Raw genomic sequence first — 27206 nt, 5'->3', positions numbered from 1 at the left:
TGTGCTTGCTATGTGTTATGTGTGTGTTACCCCAATTCGGTTGCGATCGGATTGGTTATCCTGAGCTGCGGTTCAGAAGCTGGCTGCGGTCAGATTGATACTCTTGGGCTGCGGTCCACCGTTTGGTTGCGATCAAACGTTTCTATACGAGCTGCGATTCGTCCTTTTTCCTGGCTGCGGTCAGATGACATTCTCTTGGGCTGCGGTCCACTGTTTGGTTGCGATCAAACACTATGATGAGCTGCGGTTCATCGGTCGGTTGCGATCGACCCCTCCGTGTTGCGATACGGGGCAGGGTGCTGCGGGGCCGTGTCAGAGCTATATGCGCTGACCCTCATGTATGGGCATGCGATTGGTCCTGTGGCGCCAACAAAGTGTGCTATGTGTTGTGATATGAATGAGTGGTGATTATGAGTGTCTTGGGGAATGTGACTATGGGATTTATGTTGGGGATTGTTTATGTTGGGTTGTGACTATTGTTTATGCTTTGCCTTATCTGTTGTGAACTGCATATGTTTGTTATAACTGTTGCTCGTGTCTGGCCTTATCTGTCGAGTCATTCCCGGTTTTAAAAGCTAGAGTTCGTAGGATATATCTTCATGCTCAAAATGGCTTTCGTATATCTATATATATCTCTATATGTATTGTATTTCAACGCGTTGGAGTGGGTTACCAGCATCTCTCGCTGAACAGATATATTTGGCTTTCAGGCACAGAAGATTAAGTCACTGGAGTGCGCTAGAACTTAGAAGTAGATAGTTTCCCTTTTGTCCTGCGTGCCACGTTTACGTATTTACGCTTTGAGGATATTAGTTAGTTAGCCTGTGCACTTGGGTTCTCTAGCCCAGGTGTGGCATAGCACCCCGAACGCTTGTATTTATATTTAATAAGATTCTACCTTTATTATAAGTTTTAAATGTCTTGAAAATCTGGGGTGTTACACCTATACCCTTTTTGCACACGGGAATATCCAAGAAACACACACTTCAAAGACTTGGGATCTAACTTGGTGACATGGGGACGGACATCCCGAACAAAGCATACACAGCCAAATATATGCGGGTCAACAGGGAACAAAGACTTTGAAGGAAACAGAGTGTGGAAAGGTGTTTTCCCACTCAAGACCGCAGAGGGCATCCGATTGATTAAGAAACAGGCTGTGGAAACGGCATCAGCCTAAAACTGCTTGGGAACCCCCATTTGAAACATCAAGGCTCTTGCAGTTTCAAGCAGATGCCGATTTTTGCGCTCAGCGACCCCATTCTGAGAAGGCGTATCAACACAAGAGGATTGATGTAACATACCCTTCTGACGCATATAAGAGACAAAAGGGAGCGAAAAATATTCTTTAGCATTGTCACTACGTAAAATTTTGACAGGAACACCAAATTGAGTCTTAATTTCAACGCAGAATCCACAAAACACCTCAAAAAGTTCAGAACAAGACTTCAGTAGATATAACCATGTTATTCGAGAAAAATCATCAACAAACGTAATAAAATATTTAAAACCGAGTTTGGAGGTCACAGAACACGGACCCCAAATATCAGAATGCACTAACTCAAAAGGAGCAGATGCTCGTTTGTAAACTCTAGGACTCAAAGGCACACGATAGTGCTTGGACAACTGACACGACTCACAATGTAAAGAAGACAAACTTGAAAACTGCAGACACAATTTCTTCAACAAGGGTAGGGAAGGATGCCCCAAACGACAATGAGCTTCTACTGGAGTGACGACACCTGAACAAGCAACAGGCTCCCGCCTCGTGGTGTCAAGAACGTAGAGGCCCCCAAACTCGCGCCCCTTACCAATAACCCTCTTCGTCAAAAGATCCTGAAACAGATAATAATCAGGGAAGAACGTAATAGAACAGTTTAAAGTACGAGTAAGTTGGCTGACCGAAATTAAGTTGAATGAAAAATTAGGTAGATGCAAGACAGAAGACAAGGGGAGCGAAGGGATGGGCGTAATGGTACCAGACCCAAGAGCATGGGAGGTAGAACCATCTACTAAGGTAACGAGAGAACTATGTGGGCGAGAAAAAAGTGTGAAAAACAGACTAGAGTTACCTGTCATATGATCGTGGCACCCGAGAGAAGGCACGTAGTTGCATTACCTGAGTCAGCAATAACAGTGACTGAAGAGGATGAACGCTTTAAAGATTCTTGATACTCAGAGAACTTGGCAAACTCGTCGGCAGATACAGTGATCAACTTGGAAGATGCCTCAGTTGTGGAAGCAGTATTAGCAGTCAGATTTCCTCGCTCCCTCAACCATCTCCTACAGTCCCTTTTTATGTGGCCAGGCTTATGGCAATAATGACACACAATACCACCAAAAGTGTATCCCTGAGAATTTTTTCCATTCCCACTGCGAGGATGACGGCCAACGAGATCATTGTTGGATGGGATGGCAGCCTCAAGCATACTTGGTTGCGATTGCACTGATCGACTCAGACGTGGAAAAACATTAGCAAGAGAAGGGATTGCAGAGCTACTAAGAATTACAAACCTCGCCGTGTCAAACTCAGAAAGGAGACCTGCCAAAAAACTCAGAACAGCCAATTGTTCACTTTGATTTTGCTGCTCTTTAATGTCAGCAGTGAATGGCATAAGCTGATTAAGTGCCTCATAAGTCTTCTTAAATTCCATAAAGTATGCAGGGAGACAAATCATGTTTTTCAGCACGGAAAAAGGACTTACAAACATCATAAACACGAGTGATATTCCCTTTCCCAGCGTATAAGTATTCCAAATACTCCATCAACTCCTTAATAGAGGCACAATGACTAATGAACCCAACAATACCCTCATCAATGGAATTACAGATTTGTAGGAACAAACGGGCATCATCTCGTACCCAAGTAGCATCTTGGTCAGCTAAAGGTTTGGATAGGTGGTCACTCTTATCCAAACTAGTAAGATAAAGCTTAATGACATGAATCCATTCCAAGTAATTAGAGTCATTAAGCTTACAATCCGTGATTTTAGAATTAACAGGAACTATATCAGTAACAACCACAGACGTATTCCCAACCATACCCACAAATTTATGACCGCAAACTGATCAGAAAACACACAAAAAATGGAGCCGAAGGGTAACGAAACAACCTGACCTTAGAACCGAAAAGACCGACGCGAAACTGGTCCAAACTGAGCTCGGAACCGAGATCCCCGAACTCAGGCGACCCTTGGAATACCGACCGGAAGAAATTCCGGTAGCCGGAGACCCCTCACGCGCGGCTGTCGGTGGCGCGTGAGCCTCACGCGCAGGTCGACTCGGCCTGAAAATTTCCAGGCAAGGTCGCCGGACGACGGCGAGTGGCGGTGGACCGACGGTGAGGACAGGAGACGCCGGAAAAAAAAATACTATCGCCCTTGCTCTGTTACCATGTTAAAGCAGTGAGAAGCATACCTTTGTGTAGCTCTCTCTCTCATTCTGTGTGTCTCTAGGGTTAGTCAACCACTCCTTAAATACAAGCAGATTCTAAACTGATATGGTATGCCAATATTTAGTTTCCTAAAATATGGGATACTCAATCACACAGAATATTCTATAACACAGTCAATAACAAACATTAATGTTTTTCAGGTTTTAATTTTATAAGTTTTGAAATTTTCCCGAAAAATGTTTTAAAAGTTTGCAGTATTAGTAATTGTATCCATGAAAAACCAGAAAATATCCAACCGAGGGATCATTATTTACAGTATTTGAATTATTTATATATAAAACCAGAAAATATGCAGCAATGAATCAAAATAAAAGCTGAGTAAATACCTTAGAATTTGTTCGAATTTATCTAGTACTTGAGGCAGCCTTAATGTCAAAATTATAGAAAGGGCTAAACTAATTGTCTTCTTCTGATGAGAAGTCACATTGTCAGCCTGTCACAGTTTCAGAAAGTAACAAGAAATAAAATATTTTAGAGCTTTGGGTATAGGCAGTAGTCTCAAATGCAAATGAAATACCTTACGAGAAGAAATATTCATAGCCTTTGCAACTGCACAGAAGACAGTTGTTTAGAAGGAAGTGTATACACATCTTCATACATATCTAGAATATCAGCCAACCCAACCTACAGTAATTCAACAAGACACATTAGAGAGAACCATTATGGTTCATCAGCTAATATAAAACACAAAAAGCAGGATTATTAAAACATAATATGTGGTATTAGTCCTAGATAAGTAGTTAAAGTGAAAAAAACTATTTCCCTGGGGAACTATGAACATAATATAGCAATTACTGAAAGAAAAAGGATCAACTGAACTCTGGAACTAAGTGCAAAAGTTCTTTTAGAAGTCTTTTACCTTCCTATAAGAGAGATATCAAGAGTAACATAACATTACAATTCAAATGAACCGGGTTGTTGAGAACACTACAAAATATAAGTTTTTATGTATATATATATATATATATATATATATTATTAAGTTAAACAATAAAAACATAGCAATAAAATTGTAAAAAAATTTTGATAAAACCAATTTCTGATCCTTACACAAATGCTGTAAATTGAATTGCATGTTTAAATTTATGAGTCTTACATTTATACTGTAAAACAGTGATAAAACCAAATGCTGAGCCTCAATCTCTCCAGGTCCAGATAAGTTCAATGAACCTTATCCATGAACTCCCAAGTTTGCGTTTGAATCTATAATGGATGAACCCTGAGCATTAATTGTTGATTCACAAATGTGATTAAAAATAGCAAATATCCAAAATCAAAAAGACTAAACGATAAAAAAGGATGCAAAGTATTATATACCTTTAGAACCACTAATTAAATTGCTAGCCTCAAGTAAAGATGTTGCAACATTTGCATCACCTTCACCATCTATAAGCATTTTGGAATTCAACATCAAGTGGATTTTCACAGACATCCGCAAAGCCCCATAGATCTAAAAATGACAGGAGTAATAGAAACATATCTTACCACCAAAAATAAGTTTAAAAATATGTAATAAAGAAAGAAGGATGCTGCTCCATTTTGTGGTTATTGAAAGAAGTTCAACATCAGTGTTTCTTTATAAGACAATATAAGTCATATATGCTTTTTTGAGGATCTATATCCAACCATGTTTGTTTCAGAAGTGTCAAATGGCACTAAGTTGGGGTGAAGTGAAGAGTCCAAGTAAGCCATATCTCAACTTAGGATAAAATAATCAAGGTTGGACAAAAGACTTGCATTAAGACAGCTAAAAAATTAAGATGGCCACCCTTATTCAGTTGGTTTGAATAATAATTCAATTGTATTCTCATAGGCCCAGTAAAAAAATCTCTAGCTACAGAGTCTAACATCCAAAACATGTTGTCAGATTCTAGTAATGAACTTTAATATGTTGTCATAACTGAGAAATGTAAGAGAATAAAAGAAATTAAAGCAAATAAAAGTACATTAAGAAATAAAAAGACTCACCTTAATTATTGAGTCACTCATCAATAGCTCATCTGCCATCAATTCAAATTCCGATAAGGCAAATTGCATAAGCCCAAAAGTTAAAGCAGAACCACTTGATAAGCTAAGCTGTCCTCGAACCTGTAAATAGTATATCAACACCACGTTATCCATGATTGATGAAAAATAGTCAATATCCTAGCAGATTCTTAAAATATAGGTATAGAAGTAGCCTGCTAAGAGTTTGATATCATGGATTCATGGAACAAAAATGGTATTCAATGAGCAGGAAAATGTGCTTGATGGCGAACCTTATGGTATATATTTTTGTAGTTTCAAGTTTCAACTTCCAAATGAGCTTACACGGACAAGGTTAAGATTAAGTATTAAAAGATTCAAGCAGACTAAAAATACATTTCTAATCAACTCTAGGTGGAGGTTTGGTAGTTCCAAGAAATCATTTAAAAACCATATCCTGCAATTCAACATTGAAGAGAATATTTGCCTTATGGAAAAGCAGCATTCTATAGATCAGAAGGCTTTTTAAATAAGCCTATATGATGCATTATGTATTTATGTAACAGCACAAAAATAATCACAATCAAGAGGGTGAGCATAAGTAATTGAAAGTATCTACTTACTAGAACAAAAATAAACCAGAATAATTACATTGAATAAACTAGCAAATATTCATCTCCTTCTAACCTAGGTTGTCGCAATCCCAGATCTGTAAGGATAAAACATGAAAAATCAGTATATATTATCCGTGAAAGTGTGAAACAAAGATGGTAGAAATCTAGGAAAAAGCTAGTACAAATCTGGGAAAAAACTTAAAAATAAAAAAAAGAAGCACCGCACCTGAGGAAACGCAGATCTAAACGTCGGAGGTTTCGTTGCCACTGCTCGCCGGCTCGCTGCCAACGTGCTTGAAGCCGCAGCTTGCCGTTGCTGGCCGTCGCCGCTACTCACGCCGATGGTCTTCGCCACTGTTCACATCACCGCCGTCACCTTCAATCGCTCTTCAGGTCGAAAGAATTTATGGAGAGTAAAACTGATAGATTTATAGGGGTTTCTTTCTTCAGGTCGAAAGGGTTTGTGGAGAGTAAAACTGATAAGAACTGAGACGAAACCCCTAGGGGCGTCCAAAGTTACGTACTTTGGACTCCTATTATTTGAACGGGTTAACAATAGGCGTCCAAAGTTCTATAACTTTGGACGCTTTATTCTTTTTAATTTAAAAAAAAAAAATTAAAAAAAAATTATATAGTGGCATTTTAATTACAAAAATGCCACCGCACTACACTTTAGGTGTCCAAAGTTCAAACTTTGGACGCGAATTATTTGATTTTATTGATGTTTTTTGTACTAGTGATGTAATTATTATTAGAAATATTATAGTAATAATCATTATTGGTTTCTGAACCGATGGATCAATGATTTGTACTGTTACTATTGTCATTAGTTTTGAATTTTGATAGTATAATTTTAAATCATAGTTGTGAAACCATTTCATTATTAATCCAAAATATGTGTTAATAATGATAATATCTTGTAACATTTTATAGTTATTTCAGGGGTTACAATTGAAGAAATTGATTGTTCTGTTATTATTGTTACATAAATTATTAGTATTATTATTATTATTATTGTAGTAATAATAATGATTACCAGTTTTTGAATTGAAGAATCAATGTATCGTAACATTGTTATCATTATTTTTTTAGATTGTGATGTCCACTTTGATTGAGTATGAATATTTGATTTGGTATTCATATTTTTGAGTTTGTTTTAATTTATGCATATAATTAAATTACATGCATAATATTATGGTTTAAATTATGAAATTTAGTTTGTGAGAATTTAATTTGTAAATGTCATCAACATATCATATGATTTTGATAGGGTTAGAATTTACAATTTTAAGTAGTTCTAGTAAAGGTTTATTATATGCATTGAATCATTTTTGTATTGGGCCTACAAGTTAAAACTTTTCAATAATTGAAAAGTATGTGGTTGTTATAAATTATTATTCAAATTTTATAATCCTTTAAGTTTGGGATTTATGTTGTTATTTGAATAATACTGTTATAGCTAATTTTAAATTGTTATTATGGTGTACAATTTATTTGGATATGAGCTTATTGAATTTCATACATAATTGTTCACTAGCATAACATTATATTTTCTAGTTATGTGAATTTAATTATGTCTTTAGAAATTATATAAGTTAAGAATTATAATAATTCCTTGTTAAGGTTAACCCCTGGCACATCAAGGCACACAAGTAACAATATAATAACCTTTAATCAACATAATTGAACTTTTAAAAATATTATAACATTAAAATAATTAAACTTAGTATCATAACATTGCAACAATACTTATAAATTTTTATCCGGATAAATACTAGTACACATCATTCTAATAAATAAAATACATTATTCTAATTTATAAAATTGAAAACCCGTGATTCACACAATAATTATTTGCTAACAGAGACACGTACAGTACCCACGGCACCCAATAATATCATTCTGAAAATTTTCAACTATGAAAGGAGACCCTTTATTATTATGGAAAAAGAAGAAGAAAAAGCGAAGAGAAACATCATATCCCTAGCATAATATTGGTTTACCCTTTATATATCCTTGGTTAATTTATAGCAGATGCCAGGTATTAAAGGCAGTGAGATGAACATATGGCTTGCTTGAGTGAGGAGAAAAGATAAAGATGAAAGAATGAAGTTATGAGTGTTGTGATTCAAGGAGCTGAAACAGTTTAAATGACTTTGTTGTGTTTCATAACAGGTGAGTTATGAAGTGAAGTATTGAATCGGATTCTGAGATTTGAAAAAGTGAAAGCTGGATGTGAGTCCTTAAATATGTATGTATGTGTGTTCGTGTTCTTCAATCTGCTTTCTCTGCTTCTCACCATTAATGTAGTCTCTTATTCCAACATGGTATCAGAGCGGCGATCCTATGCCGCCGCCGCCGTCTCTACCGTCGCCGGCGTGAATCAGAAGACGCTGGCTACCACTCCGATCGCACAATCTCCATTCATGCGATTCCTTTCTCGTATTGTTCCAGAGTCAGTTCCGCAGAGGAACTCAATCAATCGTGCTCACAGGAGCCTCAACTCAGATGATCTAGGCATCTCATCTGAGCAGTTGAATAAGTTGATATATCTTCTTCAATCCCAGGGAGTGGAGAGGATTAATGCTACGCAGAGTAGAAACAACAAAGCTGATGCTCGATCACCAATTCGATCGGCATCAGCAGCGATTCCAGAGAGGAATTTGATTTTGGAGCAGACTTCCGTAGCCGATCCGCAGCGGAAAGCGATCCGAGTCTGTCCATCGTTACCGGTCATTCGATCTCTAGTTTTGGCGATCTCCATAGCCCTTCCGCAGCGGAAGGAAGGAGCTCCGTCGATTCCGATCACACAATCTTCAGTTCAGGTGACCTCCACAGCTATTCCGTAGCGGAATGAAGGAGTTCGTAATCCACACCAAACCTCAGATCTACAGAATGCGATTCTTAATCTGAAGAAGACGGAACTGTTCTCCGATTCAGCCACAGCGTTTGCGCCTCTCAATCGAAAATTCGGTCAGAGAGATATTTGTAAGGCCGACCGTGATAAAACGGGGAAGAGCATCGTCGGAGTTGGAGCGGATGAAGCGGCGTTGCAGGAGGCAGAGCTCAAGGACGCCGTTTCTTTCTTGCTCCGATCATATCTCTATCCGCATATCTCTCTGTGTCTAGTCATGGCGCTTTTCCGAGCTGCAATTTCCGGTAGGATCCTCAAGTCCAACACGGTTGTCGGAGCGCGATCCATGTCGTCATGGTGGCGAAGTGTCGAGCCGGCTCCGAAAGATCCGATCCTCGGCGTCACTGAAGCGTTCGTCGCAGATCCTAGCCCCGAAAAAGTCAATGTCGGAGTTGGAGCTTACCGTGACGATAATGGAAAACCGGTGGTGCTCGAGTGTGTCCGGGAAGCAGAACGGAGAATCGCGGGTGGTTTTAACATGGAATATCTTCCAATGGGAGGAAGCATTAACATGATTGAGGAATCTCTGATGTTGGCCTACAAGCGGATTGGAGCCATCCAATCTCTATCTGGGATGGGTGCATGCCGAATTTTTGCAGACTTCCAAAAACGCTTTTGTCCTGATTCACAAATTTCTATTCCTGTTCCTACTTGGTCAAATCATCATAACATTTGGAGAGATGCCAATGTCACTCAAAAGACATACCGTTATTACCATGCAGAGTCAAAAGGATTGGACTTCACTGGCATGATGGATGATATAAAGAATGCACCAAATGGGTCATTCTTTTTACTTCATGCTTGTGCCCATAATCCTACTGGAGTAGACCCGACAGAGGAACAATGGAAGGAGATCTCTCATCAGCTCAAGGTCAAGGGACATTTTGCCTTCTTTGATATGGCATATCAAGGATTTGCCAGTGGAAACATAGAGAAGGATGCCAAAGCTATCCAGATATTCATTGAGGATGGTCATCAAGTTGGATGTGCCCAGTCATATGCCAAAAATATGGGACTGTATGGCCAGAGAGTTGGGTGTCTGAGTATGGTCTGTGATGATGACAAACAAGTTGTAGTTGTTAAAAGTCAGTTGCAGCAGCTTGCAAGGCCCATGTACAGTAATCCACCAGTCCATGGTGCCCTCATAGTTTCTACCATCCTAGGTGATCCAGAATTGAAGAAATTGTGGCTTGGAGAAGTAAAGGGCATGGCCGATCGCATTATAGGGATGAGGAAAGCACTAAGGGAAAACCTTGAAAAGCTGGGCTCTTCTTTATCATGGGAGCATATAACCAATTAGATTGGCATGTTCTGCTATAGCGGAATTGGAATTGCACAATAAGGAGAAAGAAAACAAAATTGTTCTTCTAGAGTGATTGGAATAATTTGATATTGCACACAATAAAGTTCAAGAAGACTGCTGATGTAGAGAAGTCTGTTATCTGTGTCCTCTGCAAGGCAGATTGCTGATGGTCTGACCAAAGCTCTTCCAACATCTCTGTTTAACTCCTTCCTATCTAAGCTGGGTATACAAAATTTGTATGCTCCAGCTTACCGGGGGGTGTTAGAGAATGAAAATAAAGAAGTAGGAAAGCTTAGCATAGGGAGATTATTGTCATTTCCCTTACATTCATCTTCTATATATATAAACGTGTAAAGCTGTAGCTGAGAACTTGAATAACAACAATCTTCTTCTTCTTCAATCTGCTTTCTCTGCTTCTCCCCATTAATGTAGTCTCTTATTCCAACAACGGTTCTAACCTAACCATGCTAGCTTCATTCTTTTCTTTCCAGCTTTTCAAAAAACTGCAAAACCAAATAATGATCCAGAGAATCAAGACACTCAATCTCACGGTATTTATCCTCGATCATACATACATTAATTATTTCAAGTTTCAGGTAACATAAAAAATAATAAAGGGACAGACGAAGACGACCAAAGGCCTGTAGGAGCATTTCACAGAAGAATTTGTTACTACACAGATATTGGTTTCCTCAAGTTTGTAATGAAACTCATGCTCATCATACTGGGAATGGGTAAGTATATATATATTATTTAGCGAAAATTCTAAAAAAAATAAGATGCATATATGCATGGATGCAGGATTTCGTAGGATATCGAAAATCAAAGAAAAGAAAGGCAAGCACACATGGGCAGTCCGGATCTTAGAAAAATTGATCCCGAATGAAGCTAATTACAAGTATCAGCATGCTGGGGGGAAACCTCTGCAACCTGTAGAACCTCCAAACAAACCAATTCACCTTCCTATCACACCACCTTTTATATATTATGCAAGCCAGTCTGATTCAGAGGAAACAATGCCTGCAGGTAAACAATATAATATATACTCCAACTAGGTTAGATGCATAATTATTTTTCTTTTTTAATGCTACTGACTCTATTACAATGTAGTATCTGTTCATAACTACTTTTTCAATCTACTGTAGCACACTCACAACCTCCCATATGGGAGTCCAACCCAGGTGCCATCTGTGCAAGGTGCTTGGCACGCATAATTATTTATTTATACTCAAATTACACATCTATCTATTGCTTTCCTTAATTTCTGCGTTAGACCACACATCAATCAATTAATTAAATTCACCTTAATCAGCTTGTAACAAATTAAAACATAACATGTAATGTAATGCTACTCATATATTATTTGTTCTACTGTACTACAACTACGTACTACTACAGAGGCAAACAAACATAAGGAGACACCTATATTATCAGCAGCAAAAATGGGACTCCAAAAGATAGTAGAGAAAATCATCAAGACATTCCCGATATCTATTCATGATGTGGATCCAAATCAGAAGAATGTCTTACTTTTGGCTGTTGAGAACAGGCAAGTTGCTGTCTACAATTTCTTGCAAAAGCAGAAGCTCCCAGCATTTGTGCACTATCAAGTGGACAACAAGGGAAACAGCGCGGCGCACCTTGCTGCAATGTACAGTGGTCAAAAATATTGGCAAAGTCCTGGTGATGCATTGCAGTTGCAAGGAGAACTCAAATGGTACAAGGTAATCAAATTAAAACACTTAGCTTATTACCAGCTTATTTTTCAAAACAACAAAAAACTGGAATTTCATATTTCTCAATATAATATATATAATTTAGGAATAAATTAAAGGTCAAATAAGCTACGGATGAACTCAAAAAAATTGCAATTGGCTCAATGAACAATGCAAAATCAAACAATTGAACCAAACACGGTTTACCTGTTAGTTGCTAATGGCAAATTATACCGTGTGCACTAGGGCGCACAACGCATTGTGCGCCCTGGCCCAAAACGACAGCGTTTTGGACCTTTTCGAGTGTCTGCTGTTAACTCCTTTAAAAAAAAAATTAATGTTTCGAATGTACAGAATTGTATAATAAAATATACAGAATTTTATACCTGAAAACAAGAATTTATAACTGAAACTTCTCATGTTTCGAATATACAGAATTATATAATAGAATACATAGAATTTTATTCCTGAAAACACATAATTTTATACCGAGTAATTACCAAAATGGTCCCTTGACTATAGAGAAATTACCAATTTGGTCCTTGACTATTTTTTTTTAACCAATTAAGTCCCTCAACTTTAAAAATTTTAACCAATTTGGTCCTCCGTTTATTTGACCATTAGTCAACCGCTAACTTGAGACCAAATTGGTACCGAACCGAACCGAACTAGTTTGGTTCGGTAATATACCGAACAAGAACGGCATTGGATTCTTGTATACCGAACGGTTCGATAAAAAATCGATCGGTAAAAAATTGAACTGAACCAATTACCGTTGACTTTTTTTTAAAAAAATATAATAATAATAATAATAATAATAATAATAATAATAATAATAATAATAATAATAATAATAAATAAATAAATAAATAAATAAAAAGTAAATCCAAGTCCCTTGTTTCTTGCTTTGTCGTTCAACTCATATTCTCACAAGTATCTCTCGTAAATGTTTTATTTGATTTCTTTATGGTTTGTTATCAAAAGTTATATATTATGTGTTATGGTGTTTACATTGTCCATATCTAAAGTCTAATATATAACAAAATAGCAATCCAAAGTTCAAACGGTATTCGGTTCAGTTAGATTTTTACCGAACAATGCAGTTCGGTTCGAGTTTTTACCGAACCGTTCGCTTGTTCGGTATATTACCGAATCTAACTAGTTTGGTATGGTTCGGTTCGAGAAAACTGAACCGAATTGCCCACTCTTAAAGTTAATTACCAAAATGGTCCCTTAACTATAGCGAATTACTAATTTGGTCCCAAGTTAACGATTGACTAACGATCAAACAAACGGAGGACCAAATTGGTTAAGATTTTTAAAGTTGAGGGACTTAATTGGTCAAAAAAAATATTCAAGGACCAAATTTGTAATTTCGCTTTAGTCAATGAACCATTTCGGTAATTAACTCTTTTATACCTGAAAACACAAATTTTGTAACTGAAAATTCTCATGTTTAGAAAGTACAGAATTATATAATAGAATGCACAGAATTTTATACCTGAAAATACAAGAGTTACCAAAACGACATCGTTTTGGGAGGTGCGTGGCGCACATTGTTATGTGCGCCCTGGTGCACAGTATAACGATTGGTTGCTAATGTGGCGGTTATCAAATTAAAAAAATAAAGTTTTAAATTTTATTTTAATAATTAATTTTTTTTAAAAAGAAACATGTGGCTTCGTCTCCAATCTGTCGAAAATAGAACCGTCAAAATGGATTTTTCCCGCAGGGTCATCCTGTCCCATTCTGCCGTAGGTAGGGGACGAGTTCATCAAATGTTCAACCCAGCCAGAGGCGGGCTAAAATGCCTGGGTCACGGGCCTAGGCGGGATGCGGGTTTAGCCCGCGGCCTACTATTTAAAAAAATATTAAAACTTAACTCAGTAGCTTAGACACATCAAAGTTTGGACTACATTTTGGAGTTCTACTCTGAATATAAGAAAACTTTGAATATAAAAGTTGTAGTGCACTCTCTTGAATTACCTTAATTGGACATTATATGAATGAGATATGATCAAAACAATATTAACATGTTGAAGGACAAATTCCTCAAGATGTGTCCGAATGTTCTGATTTTCTGGTATCAATGTGTCTGGAATATCCTAAAGTGTTCAACATAAAAGTTGTAGACGACTTTCTTATTTTTTTCATTGATACTTGAATCATCTTAATTGAACTCCGTATGAGAAAAATATGACAAAAATACTCTAGAATGTCGCCAAAAAAATGTTTGGTGGCACGCCCCTCCATGCCGGCGGGCTTTGGCATGACGAGGTGGGCTGGCCACCTTCCAAGCCTGCCAAAAGGTGGGTTTTAAAGGGGTTTTGACCTATCCCGCGCCCCTCGGGACTGTTTTGACGGCTCTACTCATAGATGAAAAGCTCTACATGTCCGTGCCGTAGACGAAGATCCGGCCGAGTGTAAATGAAGCCACATTTTTTTTAAATTTAAAATTATTTAAAAAAAAATTATTGTTTAATTTGGTAACCGCTATGTCAGGTAAACATGACACTTTTGATTTAACTGCTTGATTTTGAGTTGTTGATCATGAGAACCCAATTATAGTTGATTTGAGTTGGATAACTAAATTACAATTTTGTGTGTAATTCAATATATTGCCGGTCTATTTGATCTTTATTTTTATAATTTTTATATATATGAGATGCAGTATGTGAGGATTAACCTGCCACCAGAATCGTGTGTTCGTTACAACAATGAAGGGCAGTCTCCACGGGATGTGTTTTTAGAGACACATGCTAATCTAACTAAACTTGCCACCACATGGCTCATCAAGACCTCGGAATCATGGTCGGTCATCGCAGCACTGAATGCAACTGTGGCATTTGCCGCATCAACAACCGTTCCTGGTGGGCTGAATCAAAACACTGGCTATCCAATTCTTAATGGCCAACCCGCGTTTACTGCATTTGCATTGTCATCACTCATAGCTTTCTGCTTCTCGGTCACTGCCCTCATCTTCTTCCTCGGAATCCTCAATTCGCGGTGCCAACAAAAGGATTTCTATAAACATATCCCAATGAAGCTGCTATATGGACTCACTTTCCTCTTCACATCCATAGCTGCTTTCTTGATCTCTTAATGCGCTGCTCATTCTTTTGTTATCAAGAGTAAACTCAAATATGCAACATTCCCTATATACGGAGTAGTGTGCTTACCGGTCACAATTTTTGCCTTCAATGCGCTCCCATTGTACTTCCATCTTTTCAGGTCTATCGTCCAATCAGTGCATTTTCGCAACTTCAGAGTTTCCTATACCGGCAAGCTAAACAAAGACTCCTCAACTTCAAAGGATCATTAAGATAAAACTAAGGATGGATTATGTAATTTTTCCATGCAATGGGAAAATCAATTTCGTTCTTTGATTTTCAAGACACAAACTAAGTGTGTTTCTATGAGTCATTTTCTTAACTAGAATAAGCTACGTTTGTCCAAACTTCAATGTTTTATTTCATCCTGGCCAAGCCCGTTACGTTAATGTAATGTGTTGGATATTTTTGCATAAATGACAATTTATAAGTGGTTATTTTGTGGTACAAATATATATGAGTCCACTTCTGATTTGGGTTAGGTCAAAATCGATTCGGGTTCTTCGTTGTTAAATAAAGAAATTGATAAATTGTCAAAATAAACTTATTTGAGAGAAGTCAAAATAAACTTATTTGAGAGAAGTCACATGTTACGATGTGAAAGAATGCTAGGTAATTAGCATAGTGCGTGGAAAATAGCACTTTATGGTAGGTGCTAATTGTGCACCTTAATTACATAAAGATCAGAGTATGCCTTTCAAATAAACATAAAGAGTTATGAAAATAGCACCGAATGGTGCTAGGTTGTAGTACTCTTCGAAAGGTGCTAAGCAATTTGATGCACTGACTGTTCGGATAATTCTGAATGGATAATGTCAACTAGAAGCAAACGTACCATCCGATCACTGGCGAGAGTCTACTTTTCAGCCTAATCAAGAAGTAAGTTGACTTCTCAGAGTCACTAAAAAGTCATTTTACTTTTCGAGTAAGCCACTTCTCGTACATAATCTTCAGGGTACCTTTCGAGTAACCTCTCGGATGTACCTCTTCGAATTGTCGTTCTCAAAGGATGACAACTTGTAAGTATAAAACTCACGCACATTAATCAACCGCAACCGCACGGGAAGCCACAAATGCACCTGATCCCTTCCATATATATATATATATATATATATATATATATATATATATATATATATATATATATATATATTTATTTATTTATTTATTTATTTATTTATTTAAATTTAGGGAACTCGAGTTCAAGCGATAGTTTTTGATCACGACATTGGAGTGTATGATATCACTCTATAGACCAACTCCTGTTATACTATTTCAAATGCTATTGTTAAATCTACACGAACTAACTATCGCTTGGACTTTTAATAGTAGGACCATTGTCTAAACAATTGATATGATGACACTCCACCAGCTCTAATTGAACAAGTTTACACATCATTCTTAAAATTTTATCAATGCATGAAAATTTATAAAGAAATTTATAAGTTAAATTTTACTATATCATTATAAGAATTTGTATTGTAACCATATATTTCAAATAATTTATCATCGCACCCCACACCATACTTCTAAAGTGTGGAAATGGGAATCATGTTTCACCCACCCACTCATTTTTCACTCCTGTGTCCACATGAGTGAACACCGAGGTCGGTGTTCGTTCTAAAGTGTGAAAAGGACATATTTCGTGCTTGATTTGTCTTGACTCTTAAATGGTGATTGATTGAGGTTTGCATATGGATGAAATATATGTCATTGTTTATATTATCTTTGAAATGTGCTCAAATGATGTGTGCAGTGACATATTGAACTCTTGAGTTGTTTTTGAAAATTACCTCTCTACACCTTTTGAGCTTGTATAGAAACCAAATAGGTTTGTCTCCTTATTTGTTGAGTCATTGAGTTACCGTGATTTACATCATTCCAAAAGAAACTGAGTACTTTTATAAAAAGTAATGAAAATTAATTGGTGCAGTGAAAAATTTTCGACACCATATATAAATTGCATAACTTCCGACAAGAATATGAAACACACAACATGTTAATACATATAAATGTAGCAACCAAATCCAAACAACATGAGAGGATCGGAGCTTGCTTGCTACCAAAGCAGAAAAGAAAAACTCCACCATGCATGCATGTTTGGATTATATTATTTACGACCTTTATATATATATATATATATATATATATATATATATATATATATATATATATATATATATATATTATTAAGGTAGTTAGCAACTACCCTTCTTGCAGGTGCAGATGAAATAGATGCAGATCCCTTCGGCAAACCCATCAGACTTGCAAACTTTATTGCATTTATTGTGAATATTCAATGCAAAACATAACCCCTTCAACTTCTCAGCAGCACCCATCTCTGCACAATTAGATCGAATTAACACTCACATCATCAAACAAGAAGAAGAAAATGTATGGTTTCTTTTGAGTACTTTACAATGCAGTATTTGTTCATAAGGTGATCTGAGGCCTGGCCTTGGAATTGAACTGAATAGGGTGAAAAATACTTCATTCATGATTAACATTATATTTTCAGTATAAGTTTTTGCCATAAACTTAACATCTTTATTTTTTTTCAGACTAAAAAAACCCCACACCAATGATAGATCGATTCGAAATAATTCAATTCATCACATACACACCATGTTAAAAAGAAGAAATATATAATGGAGAAAGCTAAGGGAGAGAGCAAACCAGAGGCTATGAGGAGCATCACCAAGAGTGAGGCTGTTGCAAACAAACGAACCGAAGAAGAAAAAGCCATCTTTGTTAATTGAGAACAAAACAAGGTTTTAGCTTAGGGGAAATGGGAATGCTGTAAATGTTTCAATGAGTGAAGTCCTTTTATAAGTCACAATTTTGAGAATGGACCATGCTGTCATCAATTATACCTCACATACTTCAATTCATTAATACATGAATACAAAAAAATTATTACTTCTACTTTTGAGAATATATATATATATATATATATATATATATATATATATATATGAGTTCAAATGCGATCATGCCTTAACGTGCTGTCGATGCGGCCGCACCATTAGGTATGTAAAAATGCACCAATAGTGTTAGAAAATGCACAACAATTAAATGCACCTAAAAGCACACCACACCCAAAAAATGAAAAAAGTACACTATACTTTCCCACACCTAATTATGCTTTTTCGAACACTATGTGTCTATGTGGTGTGTTTATGCATACCTAATGGTGCATTTTGTGGTGATGCGTACCTAGTGGTGCGTTTTTTGGTGCATTGATGTTTTTTTTTTTTTTTTTTTAATTTTTATGTGCGTTTCCTAATACTATTGGTGCGTGTTTGCATACCTAATGGTGTGACCGCACCGATAGCAAGCTAAGGCCGGGCGCACTGAAACTTGGCCATATAGACATCTTATATATATGTTCAACCTATGTTATATATATGTATGTCATACGTATGATATATAGATATATATGTAAATAATTTGTTCATTATGTCTTTCTATTTCCATGGTTATATGTTAAATGTTAATATTTTTTCTAAATCCTAATGTATGTGTAAATATATATATGTACGTGTGTGTGTGTATATATATATATATATATATATATATATATATATATATATATATATATATATATATATAGAGTTGCACTCGGGTGGGAACGGCTCGCCCAGACGCGAAATAGGAATGGATTCTGTTCGTCCACGTGTCCAGATCTAATGGATGAGAAACACTGATTTTTTAAAAACACGCGGTGGCATTTTCGTAAATAATTGAACATCGAAGTGCAAGTAAAATGTATTACAAGTGCATGTAAAATGTATTATAGGTGCAAGTAAAAATTTACACTGAGCATCAATACTTAGTTGCACTAATAGTTCTAAGTAGTTGCACCTATAGTTCTAAGTAGTTGCACACATAGGTATAAGTAGTTGCATCTAGGTGTATGAATGTTTGCGAGTGGTTTTCAGGAGTATTACTACCCGCTGAACTCAGATCAATGAATGTTAACAAGACAAAATTACATGCACTTATAGGTGAAAGTAGGTGCACATATAGTTATAAGTAGTTGCACCTATAGTTATAAATAGTTGCACATATAGTTATAAGCACACCCAGGTGCATGAATGGTTGCGGAAAGTGAATGCTAACAAGGCAAAAATTACATGCACTTATAGGTGAAAATAGGTGCACTTATAAGAGATTTTACTTGCACTTCGATGTTCAATTATTTACGAAAATGTCACCGCGTTTTTTTTTAAGTTATTAGATCTGGACACGTGTCACGCGCTGATTCGTTTGCATTTCCTTCCTGGGCACTTATTCGCACCTGAGTGCGTCCCTATATATATATATATATATATATATATATATATATATATATATATATATATATATATATATATATATATATATATATATATTTATTTATTTATTTATTTATTTATTTATTTAGTTGGAATGGGAGGAATCTTTAGAGTAGAGATGAAAGAAAAAGAAAGGAAATGAGGAGAAGGCAAGGAATTAGGTTTATTGGGGAAGAAAGAAGGATTAAAATAAATAAAAATATATTATTGTGGGTATGGTGGCTAGCTGCCCATACACCACAATCATATTAAAGGGAATTATATCACTATTGATTAAGATGGGAATATAAAGGTTTCACGTGGGCTGATTCTTCCCTCCTCTCTAAGAAACGGAAGCAAAATCGGCAAGGAGGAGAGGAAGTATACTTGAGAGTACGATGGATGAAGCAGAGAAATAGCGAAACAACTCAAGGTGGTTCGGGATTTCCGTTCTTAGGTAAGTGTTTATGTTCACCAAAATTATTTACTCCAAATATTTATTTTTCTAAAAAAAAAAATTATGAATGATTAATTTTTACGTGGAGTATAAATATTTTTATAATGTGTGGATGTGATTATGGTATGTATATATATATATATATATATATATATATATATATATATATATATAGAAGAGCGCTCATATGCGGCGGGGTCTTACGGTGCGGCGGTGCGGTCAAATTCCAGAATACACCAACAGTGTTAACAATATGCACCAACAGTGTAATAAAAACACACCCCAATGAAATGTAATAAAACATCACAAAATACACAACAGACTCAAAAAAACACACCATATAACTCACCACCCCCAATGGTGTATTTCCGAACAGTGTATGGTGTTTTTACTCACACTTAATGGTGTGTGTTTGGTGATGCAGGGCTCTGTTTACTCTGTTTTGTATGGTGTATTTCCTAACGTTGATGGTGCATATTTGGTGAACTATTGGTGTTGCCGCACCATAAGAAATAACCGCACCGTAAGACACTGCCGCACCTGAACCCGCCTATATATATATATATATATATATATATATATATATATATATATATATATATATATATATATATATATATTCAATGATATGAATATATGATATAGTAGGGAAGGGCTCCCGTGCATTTACTCCTTCCCGTGAATAATGAGGTTAAATCTGAGCCCCACGTAGCTCTTGATCGAACGAATCAGATTAATAGCAAAAATTAAGCGCGAATTGCTCATTAAGGGCATTTTTGTCCTTTTGATTATATTAAAAAATAATAAAAAATCTGTTCTTCTTCTTCTTCGAGCGTTTTCAAAATTCACCATTGATTCCTAATCTTCTATATTTCCTAATCTCAGACGAATTTACGATCTCTACGGAATTGGCAATAAGATCTATTCTCTTCGTCGTTCAATATCATATTCGTCAAAATAAACCCTAAACCCATCAAAAACGTCAACCGAAGAACAATGGAAGAATTTGATCGAGGTATTACCCAAATTCTGTCGCTTTTCTGCAATTAATTTTATCTGCATTTGTATTGGCATCATTCTTGTATTAGTTACACGCACATTAAGCATGCAACTTAACCACCGAATTACTGAGCTACTTTAATTAATCTGAGCCTAGAACCTTACGCACGTAGATGATTCGGTTGCCGCATGATAATTTTTAAAAATGCACATATTACTGTTTGCTTCACACATGTTATACGTTGATCACACGCACATTAATTCCTCTCCAAACGCATGTTATGTTACTGGACTCTCTGACGCACGTTAAGTAATGACATAATATTTTAACAAACACTCACGCATGTTAACTGTTACACATGCGCACATTAACTATTACCCTGAAGCACGTTAATTTCTCACTTGCCGCACATACTCTAGTATTTTATAAATCTTCCATATTGACAATGATCTGATTAACTTAACGCATATTAAGTGTTCACATTACGCACGTAGAGGCTTGCAACAACACGATCATAACTTCATGCTTATATGTTACAGTTCCAATTGACATTCAATCTACCAACAACCCCAGTTTGAGTCCCAACAGCAGCAGCAATGGTCATACATTGACCATATCTCCTGGAATGACACAGTATTGGACTCATCATTGTGAAGATGAAATCAAACCAGCAGTAGACATGATTTTTAAAACATTGGATGCTGGTATTGAATTCTACAAACATTATGCTGCCAAAGTCGGGTTTGACACGAGGTCTAGTTCCATCGTTACAGCACGTGACGGGACAAAAATTCAAAAGCAAATCGTTTGCAACAGAGAAGGATTTCATAATACAGGAGCTCAACATTGTCCCTCGCAGTCAAGTGCAGATGCAGGAGAAGGTCCTTCCCGTCCAAAGCGGCGAAGGGTTTCAAACAGAACTGGTTGCAGAGCTAGGATTATGTTTAGGTACATTGGAGCAGCCGGGTACCAAATTACCACTTTTATTGAAAAACATAATCACAACATGTCTTCGGTTATGGCAAGGCAGTTTCTAAAAGGAAATAGAAACATCTCCAGTGTTCACCAGAAGTTTATACTCGACTGCGCTAAAGCAAATATTGGAGCATCAAAATCACACTGTTTATACAGTAATATTGTGGGGGATTACTCTGAAGTTGGAGCAGTTGTATTGGACTTTAAAAATGTCAGAAGGGATCTCAGAGCATACATATTGGGAGATGATGCACAAATACTGGTGCATAATCTTATTAAGAAACAAGAGATGTGCCCTGCATTTGCTTTTGACTACGAGGTTGATGAAGATGAGCAGATGAGCAGACTGTTTTGGGCAGATCCAATGTCAAAAAAGAATTTTGCTGCATTTGGAGATGTCGTATCTTTTGATGCCACGTACTCAACAAACAGGTATATACTGTTCTATTCACATTCTTGCATACGTTTCATTAATTAATACACATTTAGCATTGCCTGATCTGTTGAGACATGTTAAGATTTAGAGAGGTTCACTGTTTTATTGAAAAAGAATTGAAATACAAATGTGGAATTTTCAGAATTAGACCTCAATTACATACGTGTGCTATTTTAATACTTACTGTGCGTTACTATAATTCTCTAAGTGCGGCAGTTTGATACCTGCATACTGTGTTGACGGTTTCTGTCTTGCAGGTACAATCTGGTTTTTACTCCCTTCACCGAAGTTGATAACCATAAAAAATGTATAACATTCGGTGCTGGACTACTGTTGAAAGAAGACATTGAGTCTTATGTTTGGCTCTTTGAAAAATTTAAAAAGGCAATGGGAATGGAACCAAGAATAATTGTCACCGATCAAGATCCAGCTATGAAAGTGGCGATTCCAACAGTTTTCAAGCAAGCCAGGCATCGTTATTGCATGTGGCACATCATGTGTAAGGTTGGGGAAAAGGTGGGTCCTACGCTGAACAAGGATGAGGAATTCAGGAACAAACTGAACTCAATCGTTTGGACGTCATCTTTGGAACCTCCTGATTTTGAGAAGCAGTGGAGAGAGCTCATGGAAAAGTACAACTTAGTCGAACACAACTGGTTTAAAACTATGTTTGAGGCTAGAAAGCATTGGATCCCAGCGTATTTTAGAGATGTCTTTATGGGAGGACTACTCAAGACAACTTCTCGTTCCGAAAGTGAGAACTACACGTACAACCGTTTTACTGGTCCCCAATCAAGCCTAGTTGAATTCATGATGAACTTTGACACTGCTCTTAAATCACAACGTAACACAAATGCAAAGCTCAATAGTGACAACGAAGGGTACAATCCAGATATGAAGACGCCTCTGGGGATTGAAAAGCACACTTCAATCATCTACACCATTACTGTTTTCTATCAAGTTCAGGAAGAAATATGTGCCTCCTGTTTCAAATGTATGGTGTTGAGTGTTAGAGAAGACGGTGGAATGTTGCACTATGATATTATGGATGGAAAGAACAAAAGATTTACTGTGGTGCACAATGTAAATGACCATGAGGACAAATGCAGTTGCAAGATGTTTGAGATGGTTGGACTGTTGTGTAGACACATATTTGTGGTCTTTAGAGACCTTGAAAGGATCCCTCTGAAGTACGTGGTTAATCGGTGGACTAAGGATGCATCTTTAAAAGCTACATTTGAAATAGATAGTGTCATTTATGATCAGAACGGACCAAAGGATGAAAAGAAGATGTTGCTGAACAAAGTGTGGTCTGATATACACTGCTGTATGGATATGGCAGGTTCAAACATGGAGCAATTGACTGCATTTTCCCAAGTGATTAATGAACAGAAACAGCTGCTACTGTCAGGAAAGGAGAAATTTTCCCCTCAGCAAAGCAGGAGAACTGTTATAGAATCATATTGTGGATCAACAGAAATTTCAGAGATCAACATACTTCCACCGAAACAGGCAAGGAACAAGGGCAGCGGCAAGCGCATCAAAAGCAGCAAGGAGTTGGCAATGGAAAAACAAGAGGGCAGGAAGTGCAATTTTTGTGGTGTTAGAGGAGATCACCATGACACCAGGACTTGCCCACTTAACCCCAAAAATAAGGACAAGCAAAAGGGTAAGAAAAAGGCATAGCAGACTATTTTTTCAAAGCCTTTACAGTCGAGAACGAAAATGGATAGCAAATATGAAACACAACTACTTAGTTAACTCATTTCAGAACGCTTTTTACAGTTGAGATACTTGATTTTGTTTTTATCACTGATTTGTTTTTACACAATCACTGCTACTAGCTTAATGTGCGTGTTATTACTACTTTACCTGAGTGCAGTTAATTCTTAATATGCGTTGATTACACTTTTAACGTGCGTTACATTAAACCATAATGTGCGCAGTATAGAAACAGAATGTGCTTTCATTTATGTATAAAAACTTTGGTCCGTGGTAAACGTCTTTAATATGCGTACAAAGACAACATTTAACACTTTCTTTCTCTAATATGCGTTTAATTATTACTTAATATACAATGCGTTAAAGATAATTCTAATATGCGCGACTAGAAAACTTAAAGTGCGTTTATTTGATTATGAAATAATTTGCAGACAAAATGATACAAGAACAACATGCGTGTAAATATAAATATAATTAATTTGCATCGAAATAAATGATTTTTTAAAGCCAAAAGTTTAATGTGCGTCGTGAAACCAATTAAAGTGCGCAAAATACCAATCTAATATGCGATTATTATATATTATTAATAAATCCAAAAGTTTAATGTGCCTCGGGAAACCAATTAAGGTGCACGAAATATAATTATAAGCTGAGTTTATTATATTTTATTAATAAATACAAAAGTTTAATGTGCGTCGCGAAACCAATTAAAGTGCGCGGAATATCATTCTAAGATGCGTTTATTATATTTTATTAAAAAAAGCAAGTAGAATATGCGTTAATGATAACATAATAGACATAAAAGGATAATATATAAATTTTATTAATTAATAAAATGTATGACGAAAATAACAACAAGTAGTCACATAATACGCATAAAAATCTTGATATTTTTGTCAATATTAATCCTTATCACGCAGCCTCCTCATTGATTACATCCTCATTAGCCAAGTTTCCAACAGGAGCGTCAGGCACCTGTTCATCCATCAAATCGTGAAAGTTACTAAACTGTAAATACATCAATAAAGTTATATAATAATAAATAAAAAAAGAGGGAAAAACAATGTAAGTATGCAGTAGATCACCTCTTGATCGAAATCATAATCTTCTCGATCATAAGCATATGTTGAGAACTCAGCATCGTCTTTCAGTAATACTGCACCAGTTCTCTCACAGAACATCAGCATATACCAGAGACTAGAGGTCTTGTTTCTGTAGGTACTATAGGCCACCTCAAATCTAATGAGAAGATAAACTTTTCCTTCCACAAATCTGTTGACGCGCCTTTGCGCAAATGGTTGTGGAATGTGCATATGAATAAACGTCCCCTGAAATTATTTAAAAACAAAAAAAACACAAAAAACATATGCATCAACAGTATATTTTATAAATATAAAATATTACTCCGTAAGATTTATATTACACTAAACAAAAATAATACCTCTACATCGTGAAGTACACACTCTATAGATCGGATTCTATCATAACCTTTAATTTCTGGCAAACGAACAACTTGTAGCACTCGAACCCTAATTAAATTCCAGCGCAATCCTATGCGGAGTTGGTTTCCAACTATTTCGGTGTGGGGTTCGGCTGCCATTGAAACTCTCTTTACAAGGTAGAGTAGAAAAGCAAAAATGTGTTTGAAGGAGACAGGTTTAGGTCGAGAATAATGGTGGATTTAAATAGCAAACTCTTAAACGAATGCGACTGTTCGTATGTGACAACTTTAAGTCTACCAGAACGCGACTGTTGATATGAAAATGTTCGATCGGGTATAATTGAACGAAAATGTGTCAATTTATTCACTAATATGCGCACCTTAAACACGTTATTATGCGTATTATTGCTACTTTACCCGCGTAAAGTTAATTCTTAATATGCGTTTATTACACTTCTAAAATGCGCTACATTAAGGCTTAATATGCGTAATACAAAAACAGAATGTGCGTTGGTTTATGTATATAAACTTTGGTCCGTGGTAAATGCCAACGTCTTTAAATGCGTCGGTTAACATTTAACTTTCGCGACTTTAAAGGTTAATATGCGTACAAATGCAATATTTAACACTTTCTTTGCCTAATATGCGTTCAATTATTAGTTAATATAAAGTGCGTTAAAGATAAGTATAATATGCGCGACTGCAAAACTTAAAGTGCGTTCGTTGAATTATGAAATAATTTGCAGACAAAATGATACATACATAAACGATTGCACATATTTATTTGTTCTAGTACTTTGAAGACATTTCTTCTGGTTCCGGCATCATCCGACACATCACCAGCCACCCACAATTGCTCAACTCTCAGCCTTCGGATGTTGTTTGGAAACTAGATGATGAGCTTGAAGAAGAGAATGACGAATGATGCTTCAGGTTTAGAATGTTTTGTTTTTGTATTTAGTTAAAGTCACTGCAAGCTGGAGGGCGATGAAGATGAAAATGCCAGAGAAGATGAATAATAAATGAAGAGGATTCTTCTCTACTTGCGGAAAAGTGAGAGATAGCCATTTCAATAACCTGATGCTCAGTTGTGTATTGTTCCTTGTAATAATTTATATATAGGTGAATAACTTGGTCACATGCACTGATTTGAGATTTCAATGTTTCAAGATTTGCTTTAATGGGTGCGTTTTTTAAGACATTGAATGACCATTCAATGTTATCCGTTTCCCCCACCAACTACAAATGCCTTAAAGTTCTGACATCAAATATCTTTGAATGTTACGTGGATTGGTATAAAAGACTTAATATGCGTTGCTTTAATCTGTTACATGCGCGACCTACAAGAACAACATGCGTGTAAATATAAATTTAATCAATTTGCATAAAAAATAAATGATTTTTTAGAGCCAAAAGTTTAATGTGCGTCGGGAAACCAATTAATGTGCGGGAAATATCAGTCTAATATGTGTGTATTATATTTTATTAAACAAAAAACAAGTACGGAGTAAAATATAATAAAAACTTCAAGTCTTTACGGGCGATCAATCCTGGGCGGAATCATTTTAATCAAAGACTTCTACCATTTCGCCAGTGAGCTCATCCGATGCTTTGATTATAATATATTATTAATAACAACAACAGAGGAAGACATGAGAGCTTGTTTTTAATATGCGTAAGGCGTAGACGTAATGTGCGTTGGTTTTTTTATAAAATCTTTGGTCCGTCGTAAACACCAAAGTCTTTAGATGCGTTGATTACCGGCCAAAAATATTTTAAGTCTT

General features: G+C 36.3%; 3 protein-coding genes, 1 long non-coding RNA gene and 1 pseudogene across 4 annotated transcripts; 3 read left to right on the top strand and 2 right to left on the bottom strand.

Annotated features, from left to right (window-relative positions):
* Nucleotides 1-1176: 1176 nt before the first annotated feature.
* On the bottom strand, nt 1177-3042 carry LOC109150012. The gene is made up of 4 exons (XM_019297988.1): nt 2706-3042; nt 2120-2542; nt 1942-2009; nt 1177-1836 (listed from the first exon to the last, which is right to left on the bottom strand). Exons 1-4 carry the CDS (start codon nt 3040-3042, stop codon nt 1177-1179), a joined length of 1488 nt encoding a protein of 495 aa, XP_019153533.1.
* A 1546-nt stretch (nt 3043-4588) lies between these two features.
* On the bottom strand, nt 4589-5536 carry LOC109150028. The gene is made up of 3 exons (XR_002049069.1): nt 5423-5536; nt 4772-4904; nt 4589-4673 (listed from the first exon to the last, which is right to left on the bottom strand). It is a non-coding gene; the product is annotated as an uncharacterized LOC109150028 (long non-coding RNA).
* Nucleotides 5537-9147: 3611 nt separating this feature from the next.
* Nucleotides 9148-10289, top strand: LOC109150010 (annotated as a pseudogene).
* A 430-nt stretch (nt 10290-10719) lies between these two features.
* On the top strand, nt 10720-15358 carry LOC109150026. Its single transcript, XM_019298004.1, has 5 exons — nt 10720-10801; nt 10847-10984; nt 11052-11276; nt 11649-11974; nt 14637-15358. The coding sequence occupies exons 2-5, from the start codon at nt 10954-10956 to the stop codon at nt 15066-15068; spliced, it is 1014 nt and encodes a 337-aa protein (XP_019153549.1). The 5' UTR covers nt 10720-10801; nt 10847-10953; the 3' UTR covers nt 15069-15358.
* A 5486-nt stretch (nt 15359-20844) lies between these two features.
* Nucleotides 20845-23945, top strand: LOC109150009 (protein FAR1-RELATED SEQUENCE 5-like). The gene is made up of 4 exons (XM_019297987.1): nt 20845-20863; nt 21388-22255; nt 22517-22526; nt 22644-23945. Exons 1-4 carry the CDS (start codon nt 20845-20847, stop codon nt 23943-23945), a joined length of 2199 nt encoding a protein of 732 aa, XP_019153532.1.
* Nucleotides 23946-27206: the final 3261 nt, after the last annotated feature.

The sequence above is a fragment of the Ipomoea nil genome, unplaced genomic scaffold, assembly GCF_001879475.1.
Source record: "Ipomoea nil cultivar Tokyo-kokei standard unplaced genomic scaffold, Asagao_1.1 scaffold2167, whole genome shotgun sequence".
Classification (NCBI taxonomy): Eukaryota; Viridiplantae; Streptophyta; class Magnoliopsida; order Solanales; family Convolvulaceae; genus Ipomoea; species Ipomoea nil.
This window is presented reverse-complemented; position numbering and strand designations above follow the sequence as displayed.

Excerpts from the sequence above, each read along its gene's own strand:
- LOC109150012 (XM_019297988.1), bottom strand. The coding sequence starts at position 3,042 with ATGGTTGGGAATACGTCTGTGGTTGTTACTGATATAGTTCCTGTTAAT. Across the intron at positions 2,010-2,119 it reads CACTGTTATTGCTGACTCAG|ATGGTTCTACCTCCCATGCT; the intron begins GTAATGCAACTA and ends TTACCTTAGTAG. Across the intron at positions 1,837-1,941 it reads CTTCGCTCCCCTTGTCTTCT|GATCTTTTGACGAAGAGGGT; the intron begins GTCTTGCATCTA and ends TATCTGTTTCAG.
- LOC109150026 (XM_019298004.1), top strand. The coding sequence starts at position 10,954 with ATGAAACTCATGCTCATCATACTGGGAATGG. Across the intron at positions 10,985-11,051 it reads GCTCATCATACTGGGAATGG|GATTTCGTAGGATATCGAAA; the intron begins GTAAGTATATAT and ends GCATGGATGCAG. Across the intron at positions 11,975-14,636 it reads GAGAACTCAAATGGTACAAG|TATGTGAGGATTAACCTGCC; the intron begins GTAATCAAATTA and ends TATGAGATGCAG.